This window comes from Clupea harengus, chromosome 5, assembly GCF_900700415.2.
Source record: "Clupea harengus chromosome 5, Ch_v2.0.2, whole genome shotgun sequence".
Lineage (NCBI taxonomy): Eukaryota > Metazoa > Chordata > Actinopteri > Clupeiformes > Clupeidae > Clupea > Clupea harengus.
The window spans coordinates 16,001,081-16,024,644 of record NC_045156.1 but is presented as its reverse complement, the minus strand read 5'-3'; the positions used below and the strand labels follow the sequence as shown (position 1 = coordinate 16,024,644).

At 46.6% G+C, this 23,564-nt stretch overlaps 2 protein-coding genes across 5 annotated transcripts in view; one reads left to right on the top strand and one right to left on the bottom strand.

Annotated features, from left to right (window-relative positions):
- Positions 1–8,205, bottom strand: part of ppfia4 (PTPRF interacting protein alpha 4) — a 134,990-nt gene extending 126,785 nt beyond the window's left edge. For 2 of the 4 annotated variants that reach the window (XM_031567861.2, XM_031567862.2), the window contains exon 1: positions 7,015–8,204. In XM_031567861.2, the coding sequence (XP_031423721.1) occupies positions 7,015–7,263 (249 nt within the window). In that variant the 5' untranslated portion in view covers positions 7,264–8,204. Of the gene's footprint in view, positions 1–7,014 lie in introns of all 4 variants that reach the window. The other 2 variants (XM_042707832.1, XM_031567863.2) reach the window with 2 other exon arrangements.
- Positions 8,206–8,799: 594 nt separating this feature from the next.
- tmem183a (transmembrane protein 183A) lies at positions 8,800–16,139 on the top strand. The gene is made up of 8 exons (XM_012832006.2): positions 8,800–9,011; positions 9,238–9,327; positions 9,842–10,009; positions 12,532–12,691; positions 13,002–13,182; positions 13,717–13,797; positions 13,910–14,068; positions 14,323–16,139. Exons 1-8 carry the CDS (start codon positions 8,948–8,950, stop codon positions 14,500–14,502), a joined length of 1,083 nt encoding a protein of 360 aa, XP_012687460.2. The 5' UTR covers positions 8,800–8,947; the 3' UTR covers positions 14,503–16,139.
- Positions 16,140–23,564: the final 7,425 nt, after the last annotated feature.

Below are 23,564 nucleotides of genomic sequence, written 5' to 3'. Positions count from 1 at the left end.
GCTTTAGAGGAGGAACTGTGTGACTTAGGCAGTAATAAAGAAGTATTCCTCACTCTCTCTCTTCCTCCTTCTCTCTCCCTCCCCCTCTCTCTCCCTCTCTCTCTCTCTCTCTCTCTCTCCCTTCCTTCCTCCCTCTCTCTCCCCCTCTCTCTCCCTCTCCCTCTCTCCCCCTCTCTCCCTCTCCCTCTACCTCTCCCCCTCTCTCTCTCTCTTCCTTCCTTCATCGCTCTCTCCCTCTCTCTCTCTCATGTTTCACACAGACACAGCTGCATTCCACCTGGCTCAGAGAAGAGACAGCAGGAGAGATATTTCTCCCTCAAAATGTCTATCCCTCTCTCCACCATCTCCATCTCTCCACCCTTCTATCTCATCGCTCTCTCTATTTTCTGCCACCTGCAACTCTCTCTCTGTCTCCTCGACTATCTATTTCAAGGGCTCTATCTTCCATTCCCTCTCTCCCTAATCCCAGTCTTCCTATTACTCTATACTTCCCTCTCTCCCTAATCCCAGTCTTCCTATAACTCTATACTTCCCTCTCTCCCTAATCCCAGTCTTCCTATAACTCTATACTTCCCTCTCTCCCTAATCCCAGTCTTCCTATAACTCTATACTTCCCTCTTTCCCTAATCCCAGTCTTCCTATTACTTTATACTTACAACTCTCTTCCCAACTCTTTCTCTACTATCTGTGAGAAAACAGGGACTCTGTACTCCACACTTTTCCATGTAGTTGTCGGTCATCCGTGTCTTTGGCTGAGATCTATCCCACTGCCAGCCTGTAGTGGTCTGTCGGTAGGAATAAGGAATAATATTTGGCTTCTCAGCATCTCTCAAAAAAACTGAGCAGCTAATTATTAGCGTATCCATGTCAACAGAAGTTTCGCGAGCATCAATCAGTGGCACTGAGTTTGACAGCCCTTGATGGCTTCACTCGTGTCTGCGTTAATACAGTAGAATCACTGACTCATCGGCAGGTTCTCCACGAGCACTGAATCATCCTCCCAAGCAAACTGCACTCATTCACAGCGGCTTTTAAAGGCAATAATGGTCACGTAATGACCAATTATCCCCGCATGACCACTGCCCTCCACAGCCCTGTGGCAGCACTTCTCTTGCTTCTCGAAGCATACTACTCGAAGCATACTACTCTGTTCCCCCTCAGCATACTACTCTTTTCCCTCTATAAGCATACTACTCTGTTCCCTCTCTAGGCATACTACTCTGTGCCTCCTCTGACTATACTATTGTGTGCCGTGCCCGAATATTTGCTATTCTCTGCCTTCTCTGATTATACTATTCTTCGCCTTCAGTAAGCATTCTTTTCTGCCCTATTCTATGACCTTTCAGAGTGTAGTACTTTATCCCTTCTCTGACCATTCTATTCTGTACATTCTGTGATGATACGGTTCCTTCTCTAAGTATTCCTTCTCTATTCCGTGTTCTTCTCTGACCATTCCATTCTGTACATTCTGTGATGATACGGGTCCTTCTCTTTTCCGTGTTCTTGCCTGAACATGAGCATGCTATCCACTCAGACTCAAATCAGAACAGCCAAAAACAGCTGGTCTCAGACCAGACCCCTCCCCCACGCCCCTGCCATGACAGACAGCTGTGCTGATGTACTACCTCTCCTGGTAGGCCAGACGGAGGAGAACGGTGGGTGGACGCTAACGCTGTGCTAATGCTAATGCTAAGGCTCAGGAAAGGCCACCAGGGGACGATCCATCAGCGGGCGTCTGGGCTTCAGGCCCTTCCGTGGCCAGCTCAGCAGAATGCAGGTCTCCGAAGTCACAAGACACAGCTGCGCATCACCAACTACTCTATAAGTAACTATCAGATACACATAAACACACACACACACACACACACACACACACTCACTCACACACACACACACTCACACACACTGCTATACAGCCATCTACAAGAAGCTGTCTCACTGAAACACCACAGAGGACTCTTTGAAGAAAATCAAATGGCTGTTTCCTTTCTCGCTCTCTCTCTCTCTGTCCTAACTCTGGTGTTCAGACAACACAAGCATAATGGCCCCCAGGTCACACACACACACACACACACACACACACTCACACACACACACACTCACACACACACACACACACACACACACACACACACACACACACACATACAGCGTGAGTGAGTCAAGCACAAGAGAAGGGAAAATAGCCATACTTAATGTGATAAGCCATTTTGGGAGAGTGTTAGAGAAAATTGAACTTTTGCTGGCATGCTCGATCAAAATGACTGGATTAAATGGGTGACACCATTTGCATGGCTTCAAAAGAAATTGCAAAAAATCCTCATTTAGACCGGAGTGTGCCTTTAAGCTGGTGAACTAACTGTCCATAGTGTGGAGTGTGCCTTTAAACTGGTGAACTACTGTCCATAGCGTGGAGTGTGCCTTTAAGCTGGTGAACTAACTGTCCATAGCGTGGAGTGTGCCTTTAAGCTGGTGAACTACTGTCCATAGCGTGTAGTGTGCCTTTAAGCTGGTGTACTAGTGTCCATAGCGTGCGAAAGGACGTGCTCCCTCCATGGTCCCTGGTCCACCGGTCCTCCTCGCGTCTCCTCGCGTCTCCTCTTCTGGGAGCTTGTCCTCATCATCTACTCTTAAATTATTTGGCATCTGATATAACAGCGCATGAATACCCCCCCCCCCCGCCAGCCACCCCCTCGGCCCCCTGTGGGCAGAGCGCTCCAAGCCTCTCTTTGCCCACACAGAGGGGGGTAGGGGTGGGGGGGATGGATGTGCTCAGGGACTTAAATCTGGGGGGGTAAGAAGCTTTGGCCCCGCTGCCGTGTGAGTGAGCGCAAGCAGGGATGTCACACCAGATACAGCGCCCACACGCTGATCACTGACACGTCTATATTTGGCCAGTGACCAACTCGCACTCCGCAAGGCAGAGACCCCAGCACCTTCTATAACAACGCCTCCCAAGACTGAGACCCCAGCACCTCCCAAGACAGAGACCCCAGCACCTTCTATAACAACGCCTCCCAAGACTGAGACCCCAGCACCTCCCAAGACAGAGACCCCAGCACCTTCTATAACAACGCCTCCCAAGACAGAGACTCTGAGACCCCAGCACCTCCTATAACAACGCCTCCCAAGACAGAGAGCCCAGCGCCTCTTATAACAACGCCTCCCAAGACAGAGAGCCCAGCGCCTCTTATAACAACGCCTCCCAAGACTGAGACCCCAGCACCTCCTATAACAATGCCTCCCAAGACTGAGACCCCAGCACCTCCTAAAACAACGCCTCCCTGGACTGAGACCCTGAGACCCCAGCACCTCCTAAAACAACGCCTCCCAAGACTGAGAGCCCAGCGCCTTCTATAACAACGCCTCCCAAGACTGCCACTCCTCTAGAATGTTCTAGATGCAGACTTAAAAAAGCCTCAGCGTGTCGTTCACACTCAATTTTGCTCCCCCTGAAACTAGGGCAAAGCCGCAGGCTAATACATTTGGTATTTACTTGCCCGATACTTATTGATTCCTTCAAAGCTGCTGAATATGTGAAAAGGCGAGGGCCACACTGAGGCGGCCAGCTGAACGCCCTCTAGTGGCCCGAGTCAGGTTCTGATCCGGCCCGGATCTGCTGCATGGAGTGTTCCTATTGGGCTAAATGTTGAATGACAAACAACAGGAAGTACAAACCCATTTGCATGACAGTTCTTGGACTTGCACTGGAAAGTTGATGATGTCATTTGAAAGGAGCAGACTCAGTTTTTTAATGAGCAACAACAGCATACAACCCAGAGTAGAGTAGAGCAGAGTTATGACATCAGCAGGGACAGCGCGTGTGTGCGGTTATGACGTCAGCGGGGACAATGTGTGTGTGGTTATCATGAGTCCGCAGAGCCCAGTTGGGGCGCGTGTGTGTGGCGCGTGTGTGTGGTGCGTGTGTGTGGCCCAGTTGGGCTCATCTGCATTCACTCAATGCAGCTTTATGGACTCCATCAGCAGTTACTCCATCAGCAGTTACTCCATCAGCAGTTACTCCAAGCAAGCCACAAGAGAAGTGCTCCATCTTCACATCCATCAGGGGCACCGCCCGCCAACCACCATTCCCCCACCTTGTTACCCACAATCCACCTCCAGGGCAGCCGCTGGCGGAGCACAGTGTCACCTACTTCAAAGTGGTCGTCATGACGCCCCCATCAGTGCCCTGTGTCACCTCCTTCAAAGTGGTCGTCATGACGCCCCCATCAGTGCCCAGTGTCACCTACTTCAAAGTGGTCGTCATGACGCCCCCATCAGTGCCCAGTGTCACCTCCTTCAAAGTGGTCGTCATGACGCCCCCATCAGTGCCCAGGTACAGATGGAGCTGGACCATTGACTAGATGTGGTCCTAATCTGGTTCAGCTGTGTTCAGTCTCTGCTGTGTTCAGTAATGACACAGTGATAATGTTATCTGTCATGGTGATAGTTATAATTATAATGTTATCTGTCGTGGTGATAGTTATAATGAAAATGTTATTTGTCGTGGTGATAGTTAAAATGAAAATGTTATTTGTCGTGGTGATAGTTATAATAATAATGTTATCTGTCGTGGTGATGAAGCTGGACAGTTGACTAGATGTGGTCCAAATCTGGTTCAGCTGTGTTCAGCTGTGTGTGCGTTCATCCAGGCTCCCCAATGCAACCTCATGCTTAATTCAGTCAATCAGTTAGAGACTGCCTTCATCAGACATGCACAGACTGCAGACAGACAGCCACAGCCACACATTTAGAGCCATTTACCATGAGTGGTGATCACCTCTTGTCTTTCTGCCGTTTGTGAATCGCCAGCTGCCATTGAGTAATAGACGTTGGCTATACAGGTCACGGATGCCCTACTTTAGTCTCAGACTGCAGAAGCATAGGGATATGTGGTCTGTCAAGTCATGACAGGCCAATTAATCTTCCATTAGCGCAGCCAGCAACATGTAATTACACCCTCTCTGTAAAATAGACTGAGGCCTGTGCAAATACATCGAGTGCATGTAAAGGAAGTGACATATTTGATAGTGGTCTGACACATTTGTGTTTTTTCATTCCTTGTTTTGTTAGGAGTTACTGAAAGATACCACCTTATTGTCTTTATTAAGCATCATGTCTTCCACACAAAACAAGTTCAATTGCATCAACGTATAGCAGCTGTCAGTGGCTTCAAAGGGAGATCTTTCAAGGTGATTTCAAGATCTAGTCTTTAGTTTGAGCCTCAATTATTATATCTTTCATGGGAGTCTAAAATTACAAGCGGAGCAAAGACATCAGCGTTTATGGCGCTTGGCAGCTCTGGGTCATAGAGACAACAACAGCGTTGCGCCTTTATGTTTAACACATTCACACACACACACACACACACACACACACACACACACACACACATCAACACACAGCCTCACTTAACACTGCACATCAACACACAACCTCACTTAACACTGCACATCAACACACAACCTCACTTATGTTTAACACTACACATCAACACACAACCTCACTTATGTTTAACACTGCACATCAACACACAGCCTCACCTATGTGTAACACTACACATCAACACACAAGCTCACTTAAAAGGGCCTGCAGACTGGTGTTTCCCCCTGTCCTTGATCAAATCAGATTTGCCCTAATGGGATTATTTGTCCACATTAGTATTGTGCTGTGTGGAGGTGAGGTGAGGTGAGGTGAGAACAGGCGTAGCGATGTCAACTCTGTAATTCACACACAAGCCATGTGACTGAGGCCCTGCTGAGCCTTACCAACGCCTGACACACACACACACACACACACACACACACACACACACACACACACTCCACACACACACACTCCACACACACACACACACACACACACACTCACAGTATTAGCATCCCGCTGCTGTGTGTGTGTGTGTGTGTGTGTGTTGACGTGTAGCCCCCTGTCGCAGTGTGTGTTGACGTGTAGCCCCCCGTCACAGTGTGTGTGCGTGTGTGTGTGTGTTGACGTGTAGCCCCCCGTCACAGTGTGTGTGTGTTTGTGTGTGTGTGTGTGTGTTGATGTGTAGCCCCCCCCCCCTTCAGAGTGTGTGTGTGTGTGTGTGTGTTTGTGTGTGTGTGTGTTTTGATGTGTAGCCCCCCGTCTGCCCCGATCTGCATGAAGACCGAGCGTGAGACTGCCCGCCTGCACACAACCCTCCCTCCAGCACACAACTGTACAACCAATGTTTCTGTTACCGTGGAGATGAAGCCTTATGCTGCCCTATATTTACAACACATTACACACATCGCACACACACACACACACATCCGCTCAGAACCGCTCGCTCTGCAGCAGATGAGCAACACTGCACACGTGCACGTGGGAAACTATCTGACATTTGTAATTCGTCACACAGAATGGTATTCCCTCAGGTCAAACAAACAACATTTTTGTTTTTCTTTTCTTTACAGATGAGTAGACAATTAGTGACAGTCTCATCCTATTCATGGGCACAATAAGAATGGCAATCAAGAGATGCTATTATGCTTACACCTCTGTGTAAAGCCAGGGGGCGTACCATCACACTATGAGCTGTTAAATGTCTTCAGACAAATGCAATGTGCATGAAATTATGCATCATGTAACATGTAGCCATGTTGTCAAGGCTACTAGGCCCATATGGCAGTTGGAATCCACACCCATTCTATGGTAAGTGACTTCAGCATTTCTACTCAGGGTCTTGTAAGTCATCCTATTACCAGAAGCATCAGAAGACTCATGAGGAAATTGAGGTGGATCACAGACCATCTAAATCCATTGTTTCACATCATTCACGCCACTTGTGCAATAAACCCTTTGACAAAACCCCATGTCTCGGTGTACCAGTATTCTTTTATCAGGTAGCCTCGTATCTGGTAGTCAACCACATAAGGCCTGCAAAAAAACACTGATGGCATCCGCATCCACCGGCAGACACAGAGCTCGTCAAGTACGGGTGATTTGTGTGAGGCAACTTGACATAACTCGACAAGGGGGGGGGCTTACCTGCGGGAGCGCGGAGTTGAGCTGTCGCTGGAGGAGGTCTCGCTCGTGCAACGCGTCCTGGAACTTGGTCTGGGACTGGATCAGCGTTTCCTGGGTCTCGCGCAAGGACTCCAGAAGCTTGTCTCGCTCGTCCAACATATTCACCATCAGTTGCTCGAAATTAGCCTCGGCATCCGTGCCGTTTTGAGAGCCACGCTGGGAGCTCAAGGAGTCCCCTTCGTTTATGGTCGGCATCACCTCGCACATCATCTTGCCACGGCTCTCCAGAAACCCAAGTGTGCTGAAACAGGCGAGGCTTTTTCTAGCCCAATGTCAGTGCGAAATAACCTCTCTAAATTGAGGGATACCCGGCGTGTTGCTTTAGGCTATCTGGTAGTAGAAAACAGTCCAGCTTGTTACAGATTCAAAACTTCAGTGTAATTAAATCCCTGCCATAGGCCTGGGTTACTTTTGCTACATATTTATATAATTACCGGCTTGTTGACCTCGCTGGTTATTCCATATCTGTCGTCTCACCCCGCTGACACAGTCCGCCCTACGTCCAGATACACTACAGACTCGAATGCAATTGGTCTGATAGATCATCCGTGGAGACAAGAACGTGATCAGACGCGGGGATAAAGGCCGTAATATTCCGATCGATATCTATGAAATCTTCGGGACTGCTTCGCTGAAACACCCACCAGTTGCAATTAACCTTTCCGCTAACGAAACGGCATAGCGCACGTCTGTCGCATCTTCTCCAAACCCTTCTGCCATGCCCCTCTCAACGGCGAGCCAGCTACTCCTCCCCACTCACTACGCTCTCATTCCTGCTAGTGCCGCTGTCACTAAGCGCTACGACAACAGTGCAACTGCTATCTACTAAACAGTTTATGCATAATTTGCCGGCGGTCGCGATGACAGTCTCTATTTAACAGCCGTCCAACCTTCTTCTGCCCTTCGCACACCCCAAATCAAGTGTAGAGTTAAGGCTACCTGGGAAAATCTCGGAGGGTTTTCGCCAGCGTCTTCAGTCGGCCGCGGTCTCCCATCAGCACCACGAGAGTAGCCTACATGACTGTCATGCTCAGCGATCTCTGACAGAAAGAGGCAAAAATAGTGTCACACGTAGCGCCCCCTGCTGGGCGAAATGTGGAAATGTGAAAGCGTCATGAGCAAAGCACTTGCAGAAAGTAGGCTATCATTCGTCTCGTGTCCGTAGTACAGTGTGCTGTATCATTCTAACCAGATTCAGGAGGCCCTTCAGCCTACTTCTCTGCATTTTGACAATTATTGCAAATTGCCAAACAAGTGAATCTGCATGTTTCTGTTGTTTATGTAAATAAATAATATTACCAAGGCTCGCCAGGATTGGTGTTAAGGCAGTCATACACTTACAAGGTTATATATAATAACAAGCTTTAACATCAGCATCAACAACAACAACAACAATAATAATGGCTCACATTAAGTTCTCTATTTTATACATTCAGTAGGCTATTTTGTGACTAGATTGAAGTGGATTAGTCATTTCTCTTCGCTTACTCTTACTCCTAACCCTTTACACCTCTCTTACGCAGGTTTACATATGATGGCAAAAATAACTTTAAAGTGACGTAATGTGTTTAGTTTTAGAAGATATTCAACCCAACTTATTTCACAGCAAAGCAATTGATGTGAAAAGACTAGAATTTAATTGGTAGAAAAGTATCATGTCTGGATTTTTATCCAATCAGACTCTCAATCGATGAGATACGTTCATTTGAAAGTCCTGTGAAGGTATCGCGATACTTCGCGAGACATTACGTCAGTTCCATGATGGCTGAAGATCCTGGAGGAGCTCATTTCAATTTCCCCTTTATTTTACTCTGTTTCTCGACATCTTTGCTTGTCGTAGAGACATGGCAGGACACACAGCATCGTTAAGCGGACCCAGACCCGTGTTGCCGTCATGCCCAAGAAAGGGAACCGAAAACGGCTGAAATTTAGGGCCGGGGATGTTTGCTCGGAGTCAGGTAACGATAAGCATATTTTGAACTGTGGTGGCGCAAGGGACAGGCCGCTGTCTTGGACGGTAAGGAAACGTCCAAAAGTCCGACCTCGACCAGTTGTGCACTAGGCTTTGAGTTCAGTGATTTGATTCAGTTTACAGCAGGTCATTTTCCAATCAAGCAGGATTTTGTTCGTCCCTAATTACTGAAGCTAATGAGCTTATGTAATGCTTCACGGCCTGTTTTGCAGTGACCGTGGCTGACTATGCCAATGCTGACCCAGCCATCGTTAAGTCCGGGAGGCTAAAAAAGGCTGTCGCAAATGCAATAGAAAAAGAAGGTAAGGGTCACATGCTAAAGAGACATGGTCATGGTTAAGTCGTTGCAAGGTTTCGTCTGTCTGGCGCGGTGAATCTGCGTTCAATAATGTATTGCATTAGCCTGTATGCAATTAGCCTGAATCCTAGCCCGACACGAATGAATGAATCAAACATTCATAATTATTTAACATGTTGTTATAGTTGTTCTAGTAATTCAACTTAGGAATTTTGGTAAATTTTATGCGTCTCAGTTGAAAGGGGACATCTGTTACATGTCGACTCTACTCCACTATCATACCTACCTCTGCAAGGCCACATAGCCTTGGAGGAGTCAGATGTGGGGCCAAGCCCCATGCTTCATACTCCACCCAACCTGTCGGCATAATGCTTTATCTAGAGCCACATGCATGATTCAAGTGACTGACCTCTGCCAGTATTGTATTTGTGTATGTGACTTTTGACGTGTGTTTGTGTGGCATCCCTTTACATATGCATGTTTTTTTAATGTTATTTGATCCTGTGTGTGTGTTGCAGTAAAGTTACTCTGTGGGCTGGAGGCCTCCCAGGGTCCCGTGCAGGAGGTGTTGTCTTCGGCGGGGTGCGTTAGCCCAGCAGATCGAGAGAGCAGTGATGAGCTCGAACCAGAGGACGCGGACGAAAACCTCAAGGGTTCCCGCAAGAAGAAAAACAAAAGATGCAAAGGTAGGCAAACACAGCTGCGACCACCACTACTACTACTAACACTAATAACACTACACTACAGCTCTAAGAAACAAAAGACGTAAAGGTAGATCCCAGGTAGATAACCACTGTCATAAATAAACAGAACCTTGTATAAACAAAACATTTTCATGCCCTCTGCATGAGTCTACCTCAGTCTGCCCTCCCCTTCTCATCTCATCTCATTATATACCAACCCTCTGTCCATCCCTTTACTGGCTATATTAGCCCCTTGCACATACTTAAATACTTATATATCGCTTTGCACTATCTCTTTTGCACTATCCACACACACACAAGCACAAGAACACTATCTTTGCACTATCCACACAAGCACAAGAACACTATCTTTGCACTTTCCACACACACACACACACAAGCACAAGAACACTATCTTTGCACTATCCACACAAGCACAAGAACACTGTCTTTGCTCTTTCCACACACACAAGCACAAGAACACTATCTTTGCACTATCCACACACACACAAGCACAATAACACTATCTTTGCACTATCCACACAAGCACACTGACGGGGTTACTTAGGCCGACACTCTTCTAGACAAAGGACCACGAGGCGAATCAAAGGTTTCTGGAGGTGTATTTCAAGGTGCTCCTGCAGGGAGTCAAAACCAACATCAAGTAGAGGCAGGCAAAGACTAAAGAGCCTCACAGTGTTACAGTATATATACAAGTCAGTCATGGGAGTTTACAGTGGGGTCAAGGGTCAACATTGGGGATGTTCTTACAGGTCAAGATTGGGAAGGGGAGGTGATCTTCTTACGGAAGGTTCCGGAACACGCACACAAAGCCAAAATGGTGGACAATAGATGTGTATTCCTTCACCTGGGGCAGGGGGAGGGGATGTCTGCTAGGGCTTTAAACAAAGGTGTATCAATGCACATGGCACACACACAGGAGAACATACTTGCAATGCAATGTAAGTCTATAAATGAATGGCAATATCAATTTCCATCAACACTAACTTTGCACTTTCCACACAAACACAAGAACACTATCTTTGCACTATCCGCACAAGAACACTATCTTTGCACTATCCACACTAGCAGCACAAGAACACTTTCCTCCTGGACATCTACACTGTCACAATCATTGCATGCTGCACCATAGGGTCAGACCCATTCTTGTATCTAAACACCCCCACTCTGTGTGAATATGTTCTCCCTATGTGTATGTGATTTATGTATGTATGTATGAATGTCTGTGAGGTGTATAAGTGTATAAGCTACTGGATGACCTAAATTTCCCTCAGGATTAATAAAGTATCCATCCATCTATCTATCTTTATCGAACAGCACTAGTAAATCAACTTAACATATACCAAATATGTTAATCTAGTAAATCAACCACCTTATACCAACACTAGTAAACCAACCAACATAACATATACCCAAACTAGTAAATCAACCAACTTAAAGCCCCGCAACGGAGGAATTGGCATGGAGCTCCCCTTAACGTAGTTACGGTAGTTAACGTTTACGTCGCTGTCGTAGATGTTACTTGCCACTTTTGATAGCTGGAAAAAGGACCAATTCAGTATGTTTGCAGCTACAGCTGTACAAAGGTTTGCACAATCACGGCACACAAGTCAAGTAACACACAAGTAGCATGCTAAGCTAACGAAACCTGAACCAGAGACAATATGCTGCTAACACCTGGCTGTAAGGGAATGCTAATGGACAGCTAGTTAACTATCGCTAAGTTCCTTACAAATCAGCAAATACGTTACTTACTAGTCCAGCAGAAAGACAGCCAGCTCTTAATTTGACTATCCCCTTGTGTCTCCTACCTGGCAGCACCAGTAACTTACATAGCGCAGTAATATACCTACGGACCCTGGTATGGCAATGGCAGAGGCCATTCTCCATATTAAACATCATTGTAGCGACAAACTTTTTTTTAAGCTGTTATTTTAAGGTAAAATTGCTCCATAGTGTTACTTTAACATATACCAAAACTACTAAATCAACCAACTTAACATATACCAAAACTCAAGTCAGGCAAATGACAGCTACTCATGCCAGCCTGCCTTCAAAACCAGCTCTGTCCCCTCTGACTGATTGCATTTCCTTAAACAGGAATGAGCCAACTGTCCACTAAACCATAACAGTAAACCATTCATCATTTAAACACTGTTTCCATTTAAACACGTATCCATTTAAACACTGTAGCCATTTAAACACTTATCTATTTTAAACACTGTAGCCATTTAAACACTGTTTCCATTTAAATTCCACCGTACCCATTTGCCTATTCCACAGTTTTGTACATAAATGCTTTTTTTTTGGGGGGGGGGGGGGGGGGGGACTTTTACAAATACATAATGCAATCCTCCCTCCCAATCACAACCCTAGTTTTACCACCCAACTTCCTGGTCCTAGACAGGGACTACAAGTCCCATCAGCCCCCAGACCACAGGTCCTTTAATGGATCCTTTAATGGATCCTGTGGTGTGCTAACTAAGGTGTGTTGCTCGTTGCAGAGAACAGTGAGAGCCTGGATGGCGATGAGTACCCTATGGACATATGGCTGGTCCTGTCCGGATACATCCGCCCTGAAGACGTCTGCAAGTTTGCCCTCATATGCAGGAACGCCTGGACGGTCACCTGCACCGCTGCCTTCTGGACCAGACTGTACCGAAGGTAAATATAAAATCGTATGATTAAATACACACTGACACACACACACACGCACACACACACACCGATTTAAACTCCTGTTTGAACCTGGTCTGGGCCATTTGGGCAGATTAAATACACGCTGACACACACACACGCACGCACACACACACACACACACACAGACTTCATCATCCGATACACGTCACAGGAGTTTTCATAGCTACCCAACTAAAATCATAATCTGTCCTAAATCATATGACTGTTTTGATATTTTAGTTAATGGTCTAATATTTAGATGTTTTAATGAATAATGATTTGTGTGATCCTTCAGGCACTACAGTCTGGACTCCCACCTGCCCCTGCGTCTGCAGCCAGACTCTCTAGCAGACATGCGGTGTCTGCGCGCGTGTGTGATCCGCTCGCTCTTCCACCTGTACGAGCCGTTCAGCTCGCGCATCTCCTCGAGTCCGCCACTGCCCGAGGCCACGCCAAACACACTTCTCAATTACAGGGTAAAGAGCAACACACACACACACACACACACACACACACACTCTCATACCCAAAGAGCTGTGGGTGTATTGAAAGGGCTTTGTGATGACTTACCTCCGAGAGCACAGTGCACAGTGGCGCTTTAGGTCCAGACTTTAAAAAGAAAAGCAAAGGATGAGAAACTTGAATGAACGAGACGAGTCCATCTGGTGATGCATGGGTGAGTCACAATGGGAATCGTTCTGTTCTGCTCCTCAGTCAGGGAACGCTCGCTCAAAAATAGGACAGGCTTTCTATTTTTCTTTTCTTTTTTTTCTTTCTTTCTTCCTTTTTGTGAAGCGGCAATAAGGAGTTTTTCTCTACAGCTGGTGAGCAGCTTCCTAAAAGGCACAAACAAAAACTGGAAAACACCAAAGACGACACAGTAGGCACTGCTAAGCGCTCGCTAGCATGCTAGCTGCTGTCTTTTGGCCACACAGTTGTGGATGTCGTGCTGTGAAGGCTTTTCATGATTGATAATTTAACTTGTACTCCTCCCTTCCTCCCTTCTGCAGTGTATGCTGTTCTGGGCCCAGGACGTGACAGGAACCAAGCCTGAGAAACTCTGGCAGTTCAGCTTCAAATTTGAGAAGCATGTAAGCGCTTTACGTTGAGTCGTTTGTACAGCGGCACTAGAGGATTGTAATGGATACTGTAATATACTGCTGTACTTAAGGGTCGTGTGTGTGTGTGTGTGTCCCACATCAGGCGCCTAAGAATAAGAGTGGTCCTGACCGCTCTCTCCAGCTGCCCAAGCGCTATAAGGAAGTCCACACCAACCCCGACTCCAACTGCTACCTGCTCCAAGTGAACACGCTCAACTTCATCTATATCCCCCACATGGTCATGGGCATGACCCTCTCTCTGGTCAGTCAGCACCCCTGTGTACTGCTATGGTCATCACCCCTCTATATGACTATGGTCACCACCCCTCTATATCGCTATGGTCACTCACTGCTCATCACACATCTATACTACCATACAGTTCATACTGGTCATACAGTTCAGTTCAGAAAATCACTTCATAGTTAAGAATGTTTAAAAACCTCTGTGCATAGCACCTGACTGATCTGATCCCCCTCTTTCTCTCCTCTCTCCCTCTCCCTCTCCCTCTCTCTCAGATGACCATTAACGTGAGCACAGACATGCGTCACCACCGCGTGCGTCTGGTGTTCCAGGACTCGCCGCTGCTGCGGGGGCAGAGGAAGAGGACTGAGCAGGGCCTGCAGGTGGCGCTAGACCCCGTGCACAGTGTGCACCTCATGAACTGGTGGGATCCGCAGTACCCCATTTCAGCATAACACTACCATCCCAGTCCTGCCCTCGCCACCCCAGTTTGACCCCAGCATAACTGCAGTCTTGCCCTCTGAACCCACTCTTTGCCCTGAAGGCAACCCAAGCAGCCCCTTAGCCCAGTGTTACGCTAGCGTCACCACGCTACGTCACCACGCTAGTGTCACCTCGCTACGTCACCACGCTAGTGTCACCTCGCTAGCGTCACCTCGCTATGTCACCTCGCTACGTCACCTCTCTAGCGTCACCTCGCTACGTCACCTCGCTAGCGTCACCTCAGTGAAACTCTAACCCTAACCCAAGCAGGCCCTTAGCCCAGTGTTACGCTAGCGTCACCTCGGTGGGACCCCTTCAGTGCTGCTCTGTGTTCATGCATGTAGCATAGCTGACTGAAGGTTGGCGTAAGCGCTAGTGGTGTTGGTGTTCGTCGTCACGGGAACTCAGACAGGGAAGTGTACAGCTAGCTGAAGTACGGTGGCCTGTTGGGCCATGGTAGCTGCCGTTTGTATTAGCATGAGTGTTTCTCTGTCGCTAATGCTAGAATAGGAATCTTGTCGGTAGACATTCGTCGTTCACCAAGACTATCTGTTCATCGTCTCCATTTGGAGTTTGTCCAGAAGCTCTAGACCAGTGATTCTGGGAAAACTCTCCTGGACCACGTGTCCAGCTCATAGACACAGATATTCTCATTTGTCTCGGGTGTCCAGCTCATAGATAGATAGGCCTGTTCATGCCCCCTATGACTGAAAACACCTGACGGCCTGTTCATACCCCCTATGACTGAATACACCTGTGATATGCCTCTGAGCTCATATGACCCTGGAGGTTGTGTGGTGTTTTTGGCTCGTCATCAGTAAGCGTCAGCCATGGTCAACTTTTAAAAAGCGCTTTGAACTTTGACACTGCTCATGGAGTTTCATCCGACTGTGTGTGTGTGTGTGTGTGTGTGTGTGTGTGTGTGTGTGTGTGTGTGTGTGTGTGTGTGTGTGTGTGTGTGTGTGTGTGTGTGTGGACTTGGCCCCGCGTGTGTGTGTGTGGGTTTGGTGTGTGTAAATTTGCCCCTAATCTCTTGAATGTGTGTTGGGAAGGACGTTGACCACTGCTTCTGATTTATTAAAATGACAAGGATCATTACGCAAACGAAATCATGACTTCATCCTGATTTTATTTAGTCTTTAATCAACGCTTTGTCAGGCAACTGCTTTGTCTGTTAATCTGAGGCCCACAAACATAAATGATTGTGTTTGTTTGTTTTTCTGGAGTGGAAACGGCTGGTTGGCTGTAACTTCACAGACTGATTTTGTCCCTTTGAAACGACTCGAATGATGGAGTAAAGATGCAGATGCACAGGCAGAAGACTGAAGAACGTGTGTGAGGTGGTTTACGATCTTTGGCTTGTGTTTATTACGTCCCTGAGCTTTATCTATTTGTTTTTGTTTTGTGATGGGTTTTTGTCACTAATTAATGTAGTGAAGGGCAGATTCATGAGGAAAGTTTCAGTAATACTCTTAGCATAAATAGATCCAGTACCACGATTCACATGTAGTTAATTTCACTCCCAGGAAGCATGCCAATGCAGTTTCATTTGTGTTTTGTTTTGTTTTTGTGGGCATTAGTCTTGTCTGAAATAAAGACTAAAACTCAACTCACCCTGTCTTCTTTTCAAAGCTATACGGACAGTCTGGAAGCAGAAAGCACTGGATTATAATGCTAATAGAGATTATTGGTAATCTAGATTAGTACTGTACAAGAAATATAAGGGACCATGTAGGTATCGGTACAGTACAGCTTTCTCAGTGGCCTATTTAAAGAAAAACGTCAGGAAACCAGTCAATTCAAACCTTTGATACAAAGACACATTAAGAAATGTTAACACTTGCAAGGCGTTTCTTTGTGACCGACCTCCATCATCAAAAGTCTTAAAGGATGGGGGTTCTGTTCGTGTGTCTGCATAATGATCTTCCCTTGAAAAGAGTAAAACTATGTCTGCAAGGTAAGACTGCCATCCTGTGGTATCCTGATGTAATTACACATTTGCTCAATACATATAGCATGGGCTTGGTTGAGTTTTGGAGTGCACCGACGATCGAAGAGGCCCTGCCGGCCACAGGTGCCTTTAGTAACAGCTGTCACAGCATACAGGACTCACTAATAAGAGATGTCATATAAGCAAGTGTGATTCTGACTGGCACGTTCATTATCTCTGTAATTAGAAGGAGCTAGAATGCTGTTAAAAATAATATTGCGTTATTGGAGAATTAAGGGACTCCCACACGTTTGCCTTTGACCATGCTATCGTTCATCTGGATCATAAACCTATTGTAAGTAAATGGATGTTGTGAACCAACCCTTAGCAACGGGCAGCAGTGGAATTTGGCCTCGTCATCCTACACATGTCGCCTGAAGATTTAGGTCTAACACAGGAATCCAAAGAATTCATATGGCGTCATGATCATTATGAGCTGGTCACTGCATTGACTTCATACAATCCTGTGAACAATGTGCAGCCAATATGCCCGGTGTTGTCCTACTAGCCTAGGCTGCCGGTCATTTTGCTAGTTTTCCTGACGATGGGTAATATGCTGGAATAATTTGCATAATATCCTGTAAAGATGTATATATTATTTAATTATTACATTAACAAAATGGTTGGATGTGGACAAACAAAAATAAAGAAATATCAAAATACGCCAGTTGCTGTGCGCCAAAGAAATACATTACCCATAATGCACCGTACACGCTGTCATTGGTGGCTGGAGCTGTCACAAGTGCATACAGGTGACCGGAGCGCGAGCAACACTGTAACATCACGGCAAGCTGAAAGAAAACAAATAGTTACTGGTGTGCAAGGGGGAGTGACGAAGTTGAGTTTACGGAGAAGTTACAAAAGAGATAGCTTCGCTCAGCGGTATTAAAGAAACTATTCAGGGACCGAAGAAAGTAATCGCTAGTGACAGTACAGTCTACTAAATTCACTGTCATAGTCGCGCGTTTTCCCGATCCTATTCTCAACTTTGTACTTTCTGACCTTCAGCGGGTAAGTGATACAGCCTACTAGCCTTCCACTTCTCTGTCCAAATAAGTCAGCTCCGTTTAGTGTGCACACTGGAATCACTTTTGGTGACGAATGGAAGTTTAAAACACGTTTATGTTTCGCTTATTTTGAAAGTCATTTTACGTGTCTGGCTTGGCTGCTGCGTGGGCAAAGGCGTGAACCTGACTTGTAAATCGCATAAATAGCTTGCATGAATAAGTGTCTGACAGACTGTGCTATAGGCTTTTAGTAAAAGCCGTTATGCTGTTATTGTTTAAGTTCAAATTTAGTTTAAGTTTGCTACTACGTGACTTTTTAAACGTGATTATAGGCTAATGACTATTTGTCTCTATCCCATGCATTAATGCATGATTTCTGGTGCATTGGCGACACACGTCCCTCCATTTTGGTCGAATGCAACCTTATTACGATGTTTATTACTCCGATACAAGTGCCCATGAGTTTGCAGAAGAGGCGGCCTACTTCACTTTGCAGAAGAGGCTACTTCACTAATGATAGCTACATGAGCTCAAGATGTGGCTATGTTTAAACAGGGTGTCTGATGGCCCTTATGTAACGTGAACTTTGCTGGAAAGCTCAGGACGGGGACCAAATAGAACTAATGGTGCCGTTGGATTAACCAATGGCCGGGCAGTTCCCCCCTATTATACGGCGAGAGCGTCCCTATTTACACACAGGATATATTTATAGCAGATCGGTTATTTTTAACGTGGGTCAACATGGCCGTTGAAATGACTTCATTGCCGCTCCGAGCGCTGTCCCGGTCCCGCGCGCGTCCGTGTGTTCGTTGCAGTTGGTGCGCCTCCGCGCCCCTGTATGCGGCGCATGCAGCCTGTCAAAATAAACGAACACCATCCCGAAAATCTGCTTTTTCTGTGAACAGAACAGACTGACAATCAGAATAATATCATTTAAACCGGTTCCATCTGCTTGCATGTATTCTTGAATGCGTCAGCTTGCTTTAGATTGTGATATAGTTTCGATAGTTGTTATCATATATATTTCCACTTGCAGCTTTTGTGATCCTCAATAATGTCCTTATGCGTTTGTGTCACTTTTATACAACTTCCTGTATGTCAGAGAGAAAGTGAAGGAATTGTGCTGTTAAAGGTCCAGGAACTCTGGTTCCAATAGTTTCACTTCTGGTGAGGGCCAGATAGTACTGGTCCATATCACCGCCTGTATGACCTGTAGAGTAGTAATAATGGCTAACCTGTCACTAGTCTGTTTCATCATGCTTACAATGCTGGGGTCAAAGGTGACGGGGGTCAGTCAGTCTTCTTGGATGACCTGGCCAGTTGACTGGACCCAGCATGAATGACAGACAGAAGGCTCTCTCTACACAAAACAAAGCAAAAAGCTAAATCCAGGTCATTTAGAGAGTACTTTTAGTTAATTAGGTAATAGTTAGTACATTTGTGCTGTTAGTGGTGTTGTGGTACATATTGTGGCATATTAACTGCAAAGTTGTGCAGTGGTACTGTTGGTTGTTTTTAATATTCAATAGCAGTAGTTTTTTTTTTTGTTGTGATGCTAAACAGTGGCCTCCTGCTCTGCAGATGGCACTGAGAGCACTGCAGCCTGCTAGCCTGTAGCGCTAGCCTGTAGCGCTAGCGACGGGAGTAGCCATTTTGCCCTGTGTCTGGGACTGTCCTCCCTCGGAGCCAGAAAAGCCAGAAGCTGCGCAGTGGGTGCAGGAAAATCAAGTCTGCCTGGAGCAGCACACAGATAAGCAGGTGAGGAGGGACGACTTTATCTCCGACGCCGGAGACTGATGCTCTGATAAGCGCTCTGTCCAATCAGAGCCTAGCGCTCCTGCTCTTCACCAGCGTGTGTGTGTGTGTGTGTGTGTGTGTCTGAGTGAGTTCGCCAGGAGTTCAGACTTCACCCAGCAGAGCAGGGAGCAGAGAGGGGATGGTTGTCATGTTTGTTTTGATATGACTGAGTGACTTGAATTATATATCCATGTAGAGTACACACACAATCACACACACACTATGTTATGCTTCTTTCTATTACTGTATTGCTGCTAGTTGACCCCATTGATGTGAACTATAAACAGAGACTGTCCTCTTCAGATGGTGACTGGACATTTCTCTTAGTCCACTTGTTTTTGCTTGAACTAAACCTTAAATACTCACTGTGTGCGAAATTCTCACAGCCGGTCCAAACTTTGCCTCATAGGCCAGGTGTGTGTGCTTTTGGAAGCGTTTGTTTGTTGTCATGAGTTACTCACAGAGGTCACGGAGTGAAACAGCTCCATCTAATTCGGTTCCGGATCTCTCATCTACCTCTCAAAGGTGCCCATTTAAGCACCTGAGGTTTCCATGGTTACTTGTGAAGAATCAGGGCTCATACTCTCATGTGTGAAGTTTGTCCTTTCTTTTTTCCCTTCTTCCCTGTCTCTCTCTGTCACTCTCTGTCTCTCTCTGTCACTCTCTGTCACTCTCTGTCACCCTTTCAGTCTCATTTCCTAAAAAAATGCTGAGGTGGTGTTTTATCCCATGCTGTGTGTGTGTGTGTGTGTGTGTGTGTGTGTGTGTGTGTGTGTGTGTGTGTGTGTGTGTGTGTGTGTGTGTGTGTGCTTGTCAAACACACACACACTGCCTGCTGAGAGTAGTGTAAGACACCCCCGTGAGTGAAGTGTTTTTCTGTAAATGTGCAACCTGCTGTTGCTCTGCCATGGCGAGTAAGACAGAGAGGGAGAGAGTGAGAGACAGAGAGAGAAGGAGAGAGAAGGAATCAGAGAAGGAAAGAGAGAGTAAGAGGAGAGAGTGAGAGACAGAGAGAGAGAGAGAGAGAGAGAGAGAAGGAGAGAGTGAGAGACAGAGAGAGAAGGAAACAGAGAGAAGGAAACAGAGAGAAGGAATCAGAGAGAAGGAAAGAGAGTGAGAGACAGAGAGAGAAAGAGAGAGTAAGAGGAGAGAGAGAAGGAAACAGAGAGAAGGAAAGAGTGAGAGACAGAGAGAGAAGGAGAGAGTAAGAGGAGAGAGTGAGAGACAGAGAGAGAGAGGAAGAGAGAAGAAGAGAGAGAGAGACGGAGAGAGAGAGGAAGAGAGAAGAAGAGAGAGAGAGGGGGACTCCAGGCGCTGAAGCGTGGAGGGAGAAGTGGGGCGTTAAATGCAACAGCTGTCCTCAAGAATGAGAATAACACACACACACACACACACACACACACACACACACAAACACACACTTTGTATCCCCAGAGGCTCCCGAAGACACCAGGTCTACAGCATGTCCTGTGAAATGCTTTTTCTTCTTCTCTACTCGTGATTTAGCATTAATAGCTTTGGCATAACAGTAGCAAGGCATTAAAGCTGCATAATAGCATGAGGGTTCTTCCCACTGACTTGTTTCATGCACAGTTTCACTTGTGTACACCTATACACCTGTCGTCTAAACTTGTGTACACCTGTACATCTGTAGTCTAAACTTGTGTACACCTGTACACCTGTAGTCTAAACTTGTGTACACCTGTCGTCTAAACTTGTGTACACCTGTCGTCTAAACTTGTGTACACCTATACACCTGTAGTCTAAATTTGTGTACATTTGTACATCTGTAGTCTAAACTTGTGTACACCTGTAGTCTAAACTTGTGTACACCTGTACACCTGGAGTTTAAACTTGTGTACACCTATACACCTGTAGTCTAAACTTGTGTACATTTGTACATCTGTAGTCTAAACTTGTGTACACCTGTAGTCTAAACTTGTGTACACCTGTACACCTGTAGTCTCTCCATCACTTGTGTAAACCTGTACACCTGTCGTCTAAACTTGTGTACACCTGTAGTCTAAACTTGTGTACACCTGTACACCTGGAGTTTAAACTTGTGTAAACCTATACACCTGTAGTCTAAACTTGTGTACACCTCTACATCTGTAGTCTAAACTTGTGTACACCTCTACACCTGTAGTCTCCATCACTTGTGTACACCTGTACACCTGTAGTCTAAACTTGTGTACACCTATACACCTGTAGTCTAAACTTGTGTACACCTCTACATCTGTAGTCTAAACTTGTGTACACCTCTACACCTGTAGTCTCCATCACTTGTGTACACCTGTACACCTGTAGTCTAAACTACAGGTATACCCTAAATTTCCTTCGGGATTAATAAAGTATTCATCTATCTATCTATCTGTAGTCTAAACTTGTGTAAACCTCTACACCTGTAGTCTCTCCATCCCTTTGGAGGTTAAAGTCAGGCCTATTAAGTTATTCTTATTATTTATTTAAGGCTTTTCGAAACCAAAATCTTGTGTAAACAAGTTATGTAGGGTAGCGCCAACAGGACATCACACTCCTCCTGTATGACACCATCCCAGATAGAACAGGAATGTGAAAGACACATGGCCCATGCACTGGAGAGGAGAGGAACCAGTTCTGCCTGTTTCAGCGTACACAGGGTGGTATCCTGTCTGTTCTGCCTGTGGCAGCGTACACAGGGTGGTATCCTGTCTGTTCTGCCTGTTTCAGCGTACACAGGGTGGTATCCTGTCTGTTCTGCCTGTGGCAGCGTACACAGGGTGGTATCCTGTCTGTTCTGCCTGTTTCAGCGTTTACAGGGTGGGATCCTGTCTGTTCTGCCTGTGGCAGCGTACACAGGGTGGGATCCTGTCTGTTCTGCCTGTTTCAGCGTTTACAGGGTGGGATCCTGTCTGTTCTGCCTGTGGCAGCGTACACAGGGTGGGATCCTGTCTGTTCTGCCTGTGGCAGCGTACACAGGGTGGGATCCTGTTTGGCCCGCCGTAGAGAGGCATCTTTACTCTCATTTAGCCGACTCGCCAAACCTCATTATATCAACCCCTCGCATTCTGTGGTTTTAAAGTAAATACGTTTGCCACATTGATGCCGAACTGCCTAAAATCACCCTTTAAACAATAAACTATTTATTTTTACATAATCCTGCATCAGGAGGACTCTGATTGGCTCTGTTTGACTCTGATTGACTCTGATTGGCTCTGATTGACTCTGATTGGCGGAGACCTGAGAGGGGCACAGGGCACTGAGTGCCATTGGCAATGGCTGCACATGCTACCTGCACACATCCCTGTGTTTACTCTGAGAGTTAGCAGCTAGCGACCGCATACATCCCTGTTTTTACTCTGAGAGTTAGCAGCTAGCGACCGACTGGCCAGTGGATCTGCAGACATCCCTGTGTTAGCAGCTAGCGACCGACTGGGCAGTGGATCTGCAGACATCCCTGTGTTAGCAGCTAGCGACCGACCCAGTCCTGCATCAGGAGGACTCTGATTGGCTCTGTTTGACTCTGATTGACTCTGATTGGCAGAGACCTGAGAGGGGCACAGGGCACTGAGTGCCATTGGCAATGGCTGCACATGCTACCTGCACACATCCCTGTGTTTACTCTGAGAGTTAGCAGCTAGCGACCGCATACATCCCTGTTTTTACTCTGAGAGTTAGCAGCTAGCGACCGACTGGCCAGTGGATCTGCAGACATCCCTGTGTTAGCAGCTAGCGACCGACTGGGCAGTGGATCTGCAGACATCCCTGTGTTAGCAGCTAGCGACCGACTGGGCAGTGGATCTGCAGACATCCCTGTGTTTACTCTGAGAGTTAGCAGCTAGCGACCGACTGGACAGTGGATTTGGGCTCGTCCCATGGCCCTGCTCTGCTAGGATAACTGGTGAATAATAGACGGCCATTTTAAACCCTCTTCTTTCAGTTATGATGGTAGTGGCATAACACTGCTCTTGGGGAAACCAACCCTGACCCTTAACCCAGTGGTACTTTACAAAGGGTTCTGGATGACCCGGTGCTATGCAGGGGATGGCCCACATCATTTCCTGTCCGCTGTCAAAGCGTCCCATATGTCATGTTTATGAGCTCAGGCGCTGCCACCAGAGGTAAATCAACTGGGCCGTTTAGGTCCAGTTTAAATGCAAGGTGGCTGTGCTCTGCTGAGCACTGATTGATTAGTATGCCACAGCCCAGGGAGAAGATGGAGGCGGGCCTCAGATGTTTCTTTTTCTCAGAGTGTCTAGTT

Excerpts from the sequence above, each read along its gene's own strand:
- tmem183a (XM_012832006.2), top strand. The coding sequence starts at position 8,948 with ATGCCCAAGAAAGGGAACCGAAAACGGCTGAAATTTAGGGCCGGGGAT. Across the intron at positions 13,183-13,716 it reads ACACACTTCTCAATTACAGG|TGTATGCTGTTCTGGGCCCA; the intron begins GTAAAGAGCAAC and ends TCCCTTCTGCAG. Across the intron at positions 14,069-14,322 it reads TGGGCATGACCCTCTCTCTG|ATGACCATTAACGTGAGCAC; the intron begins GTCAGTCAGCAC and ends CCTCTCTCTCAG.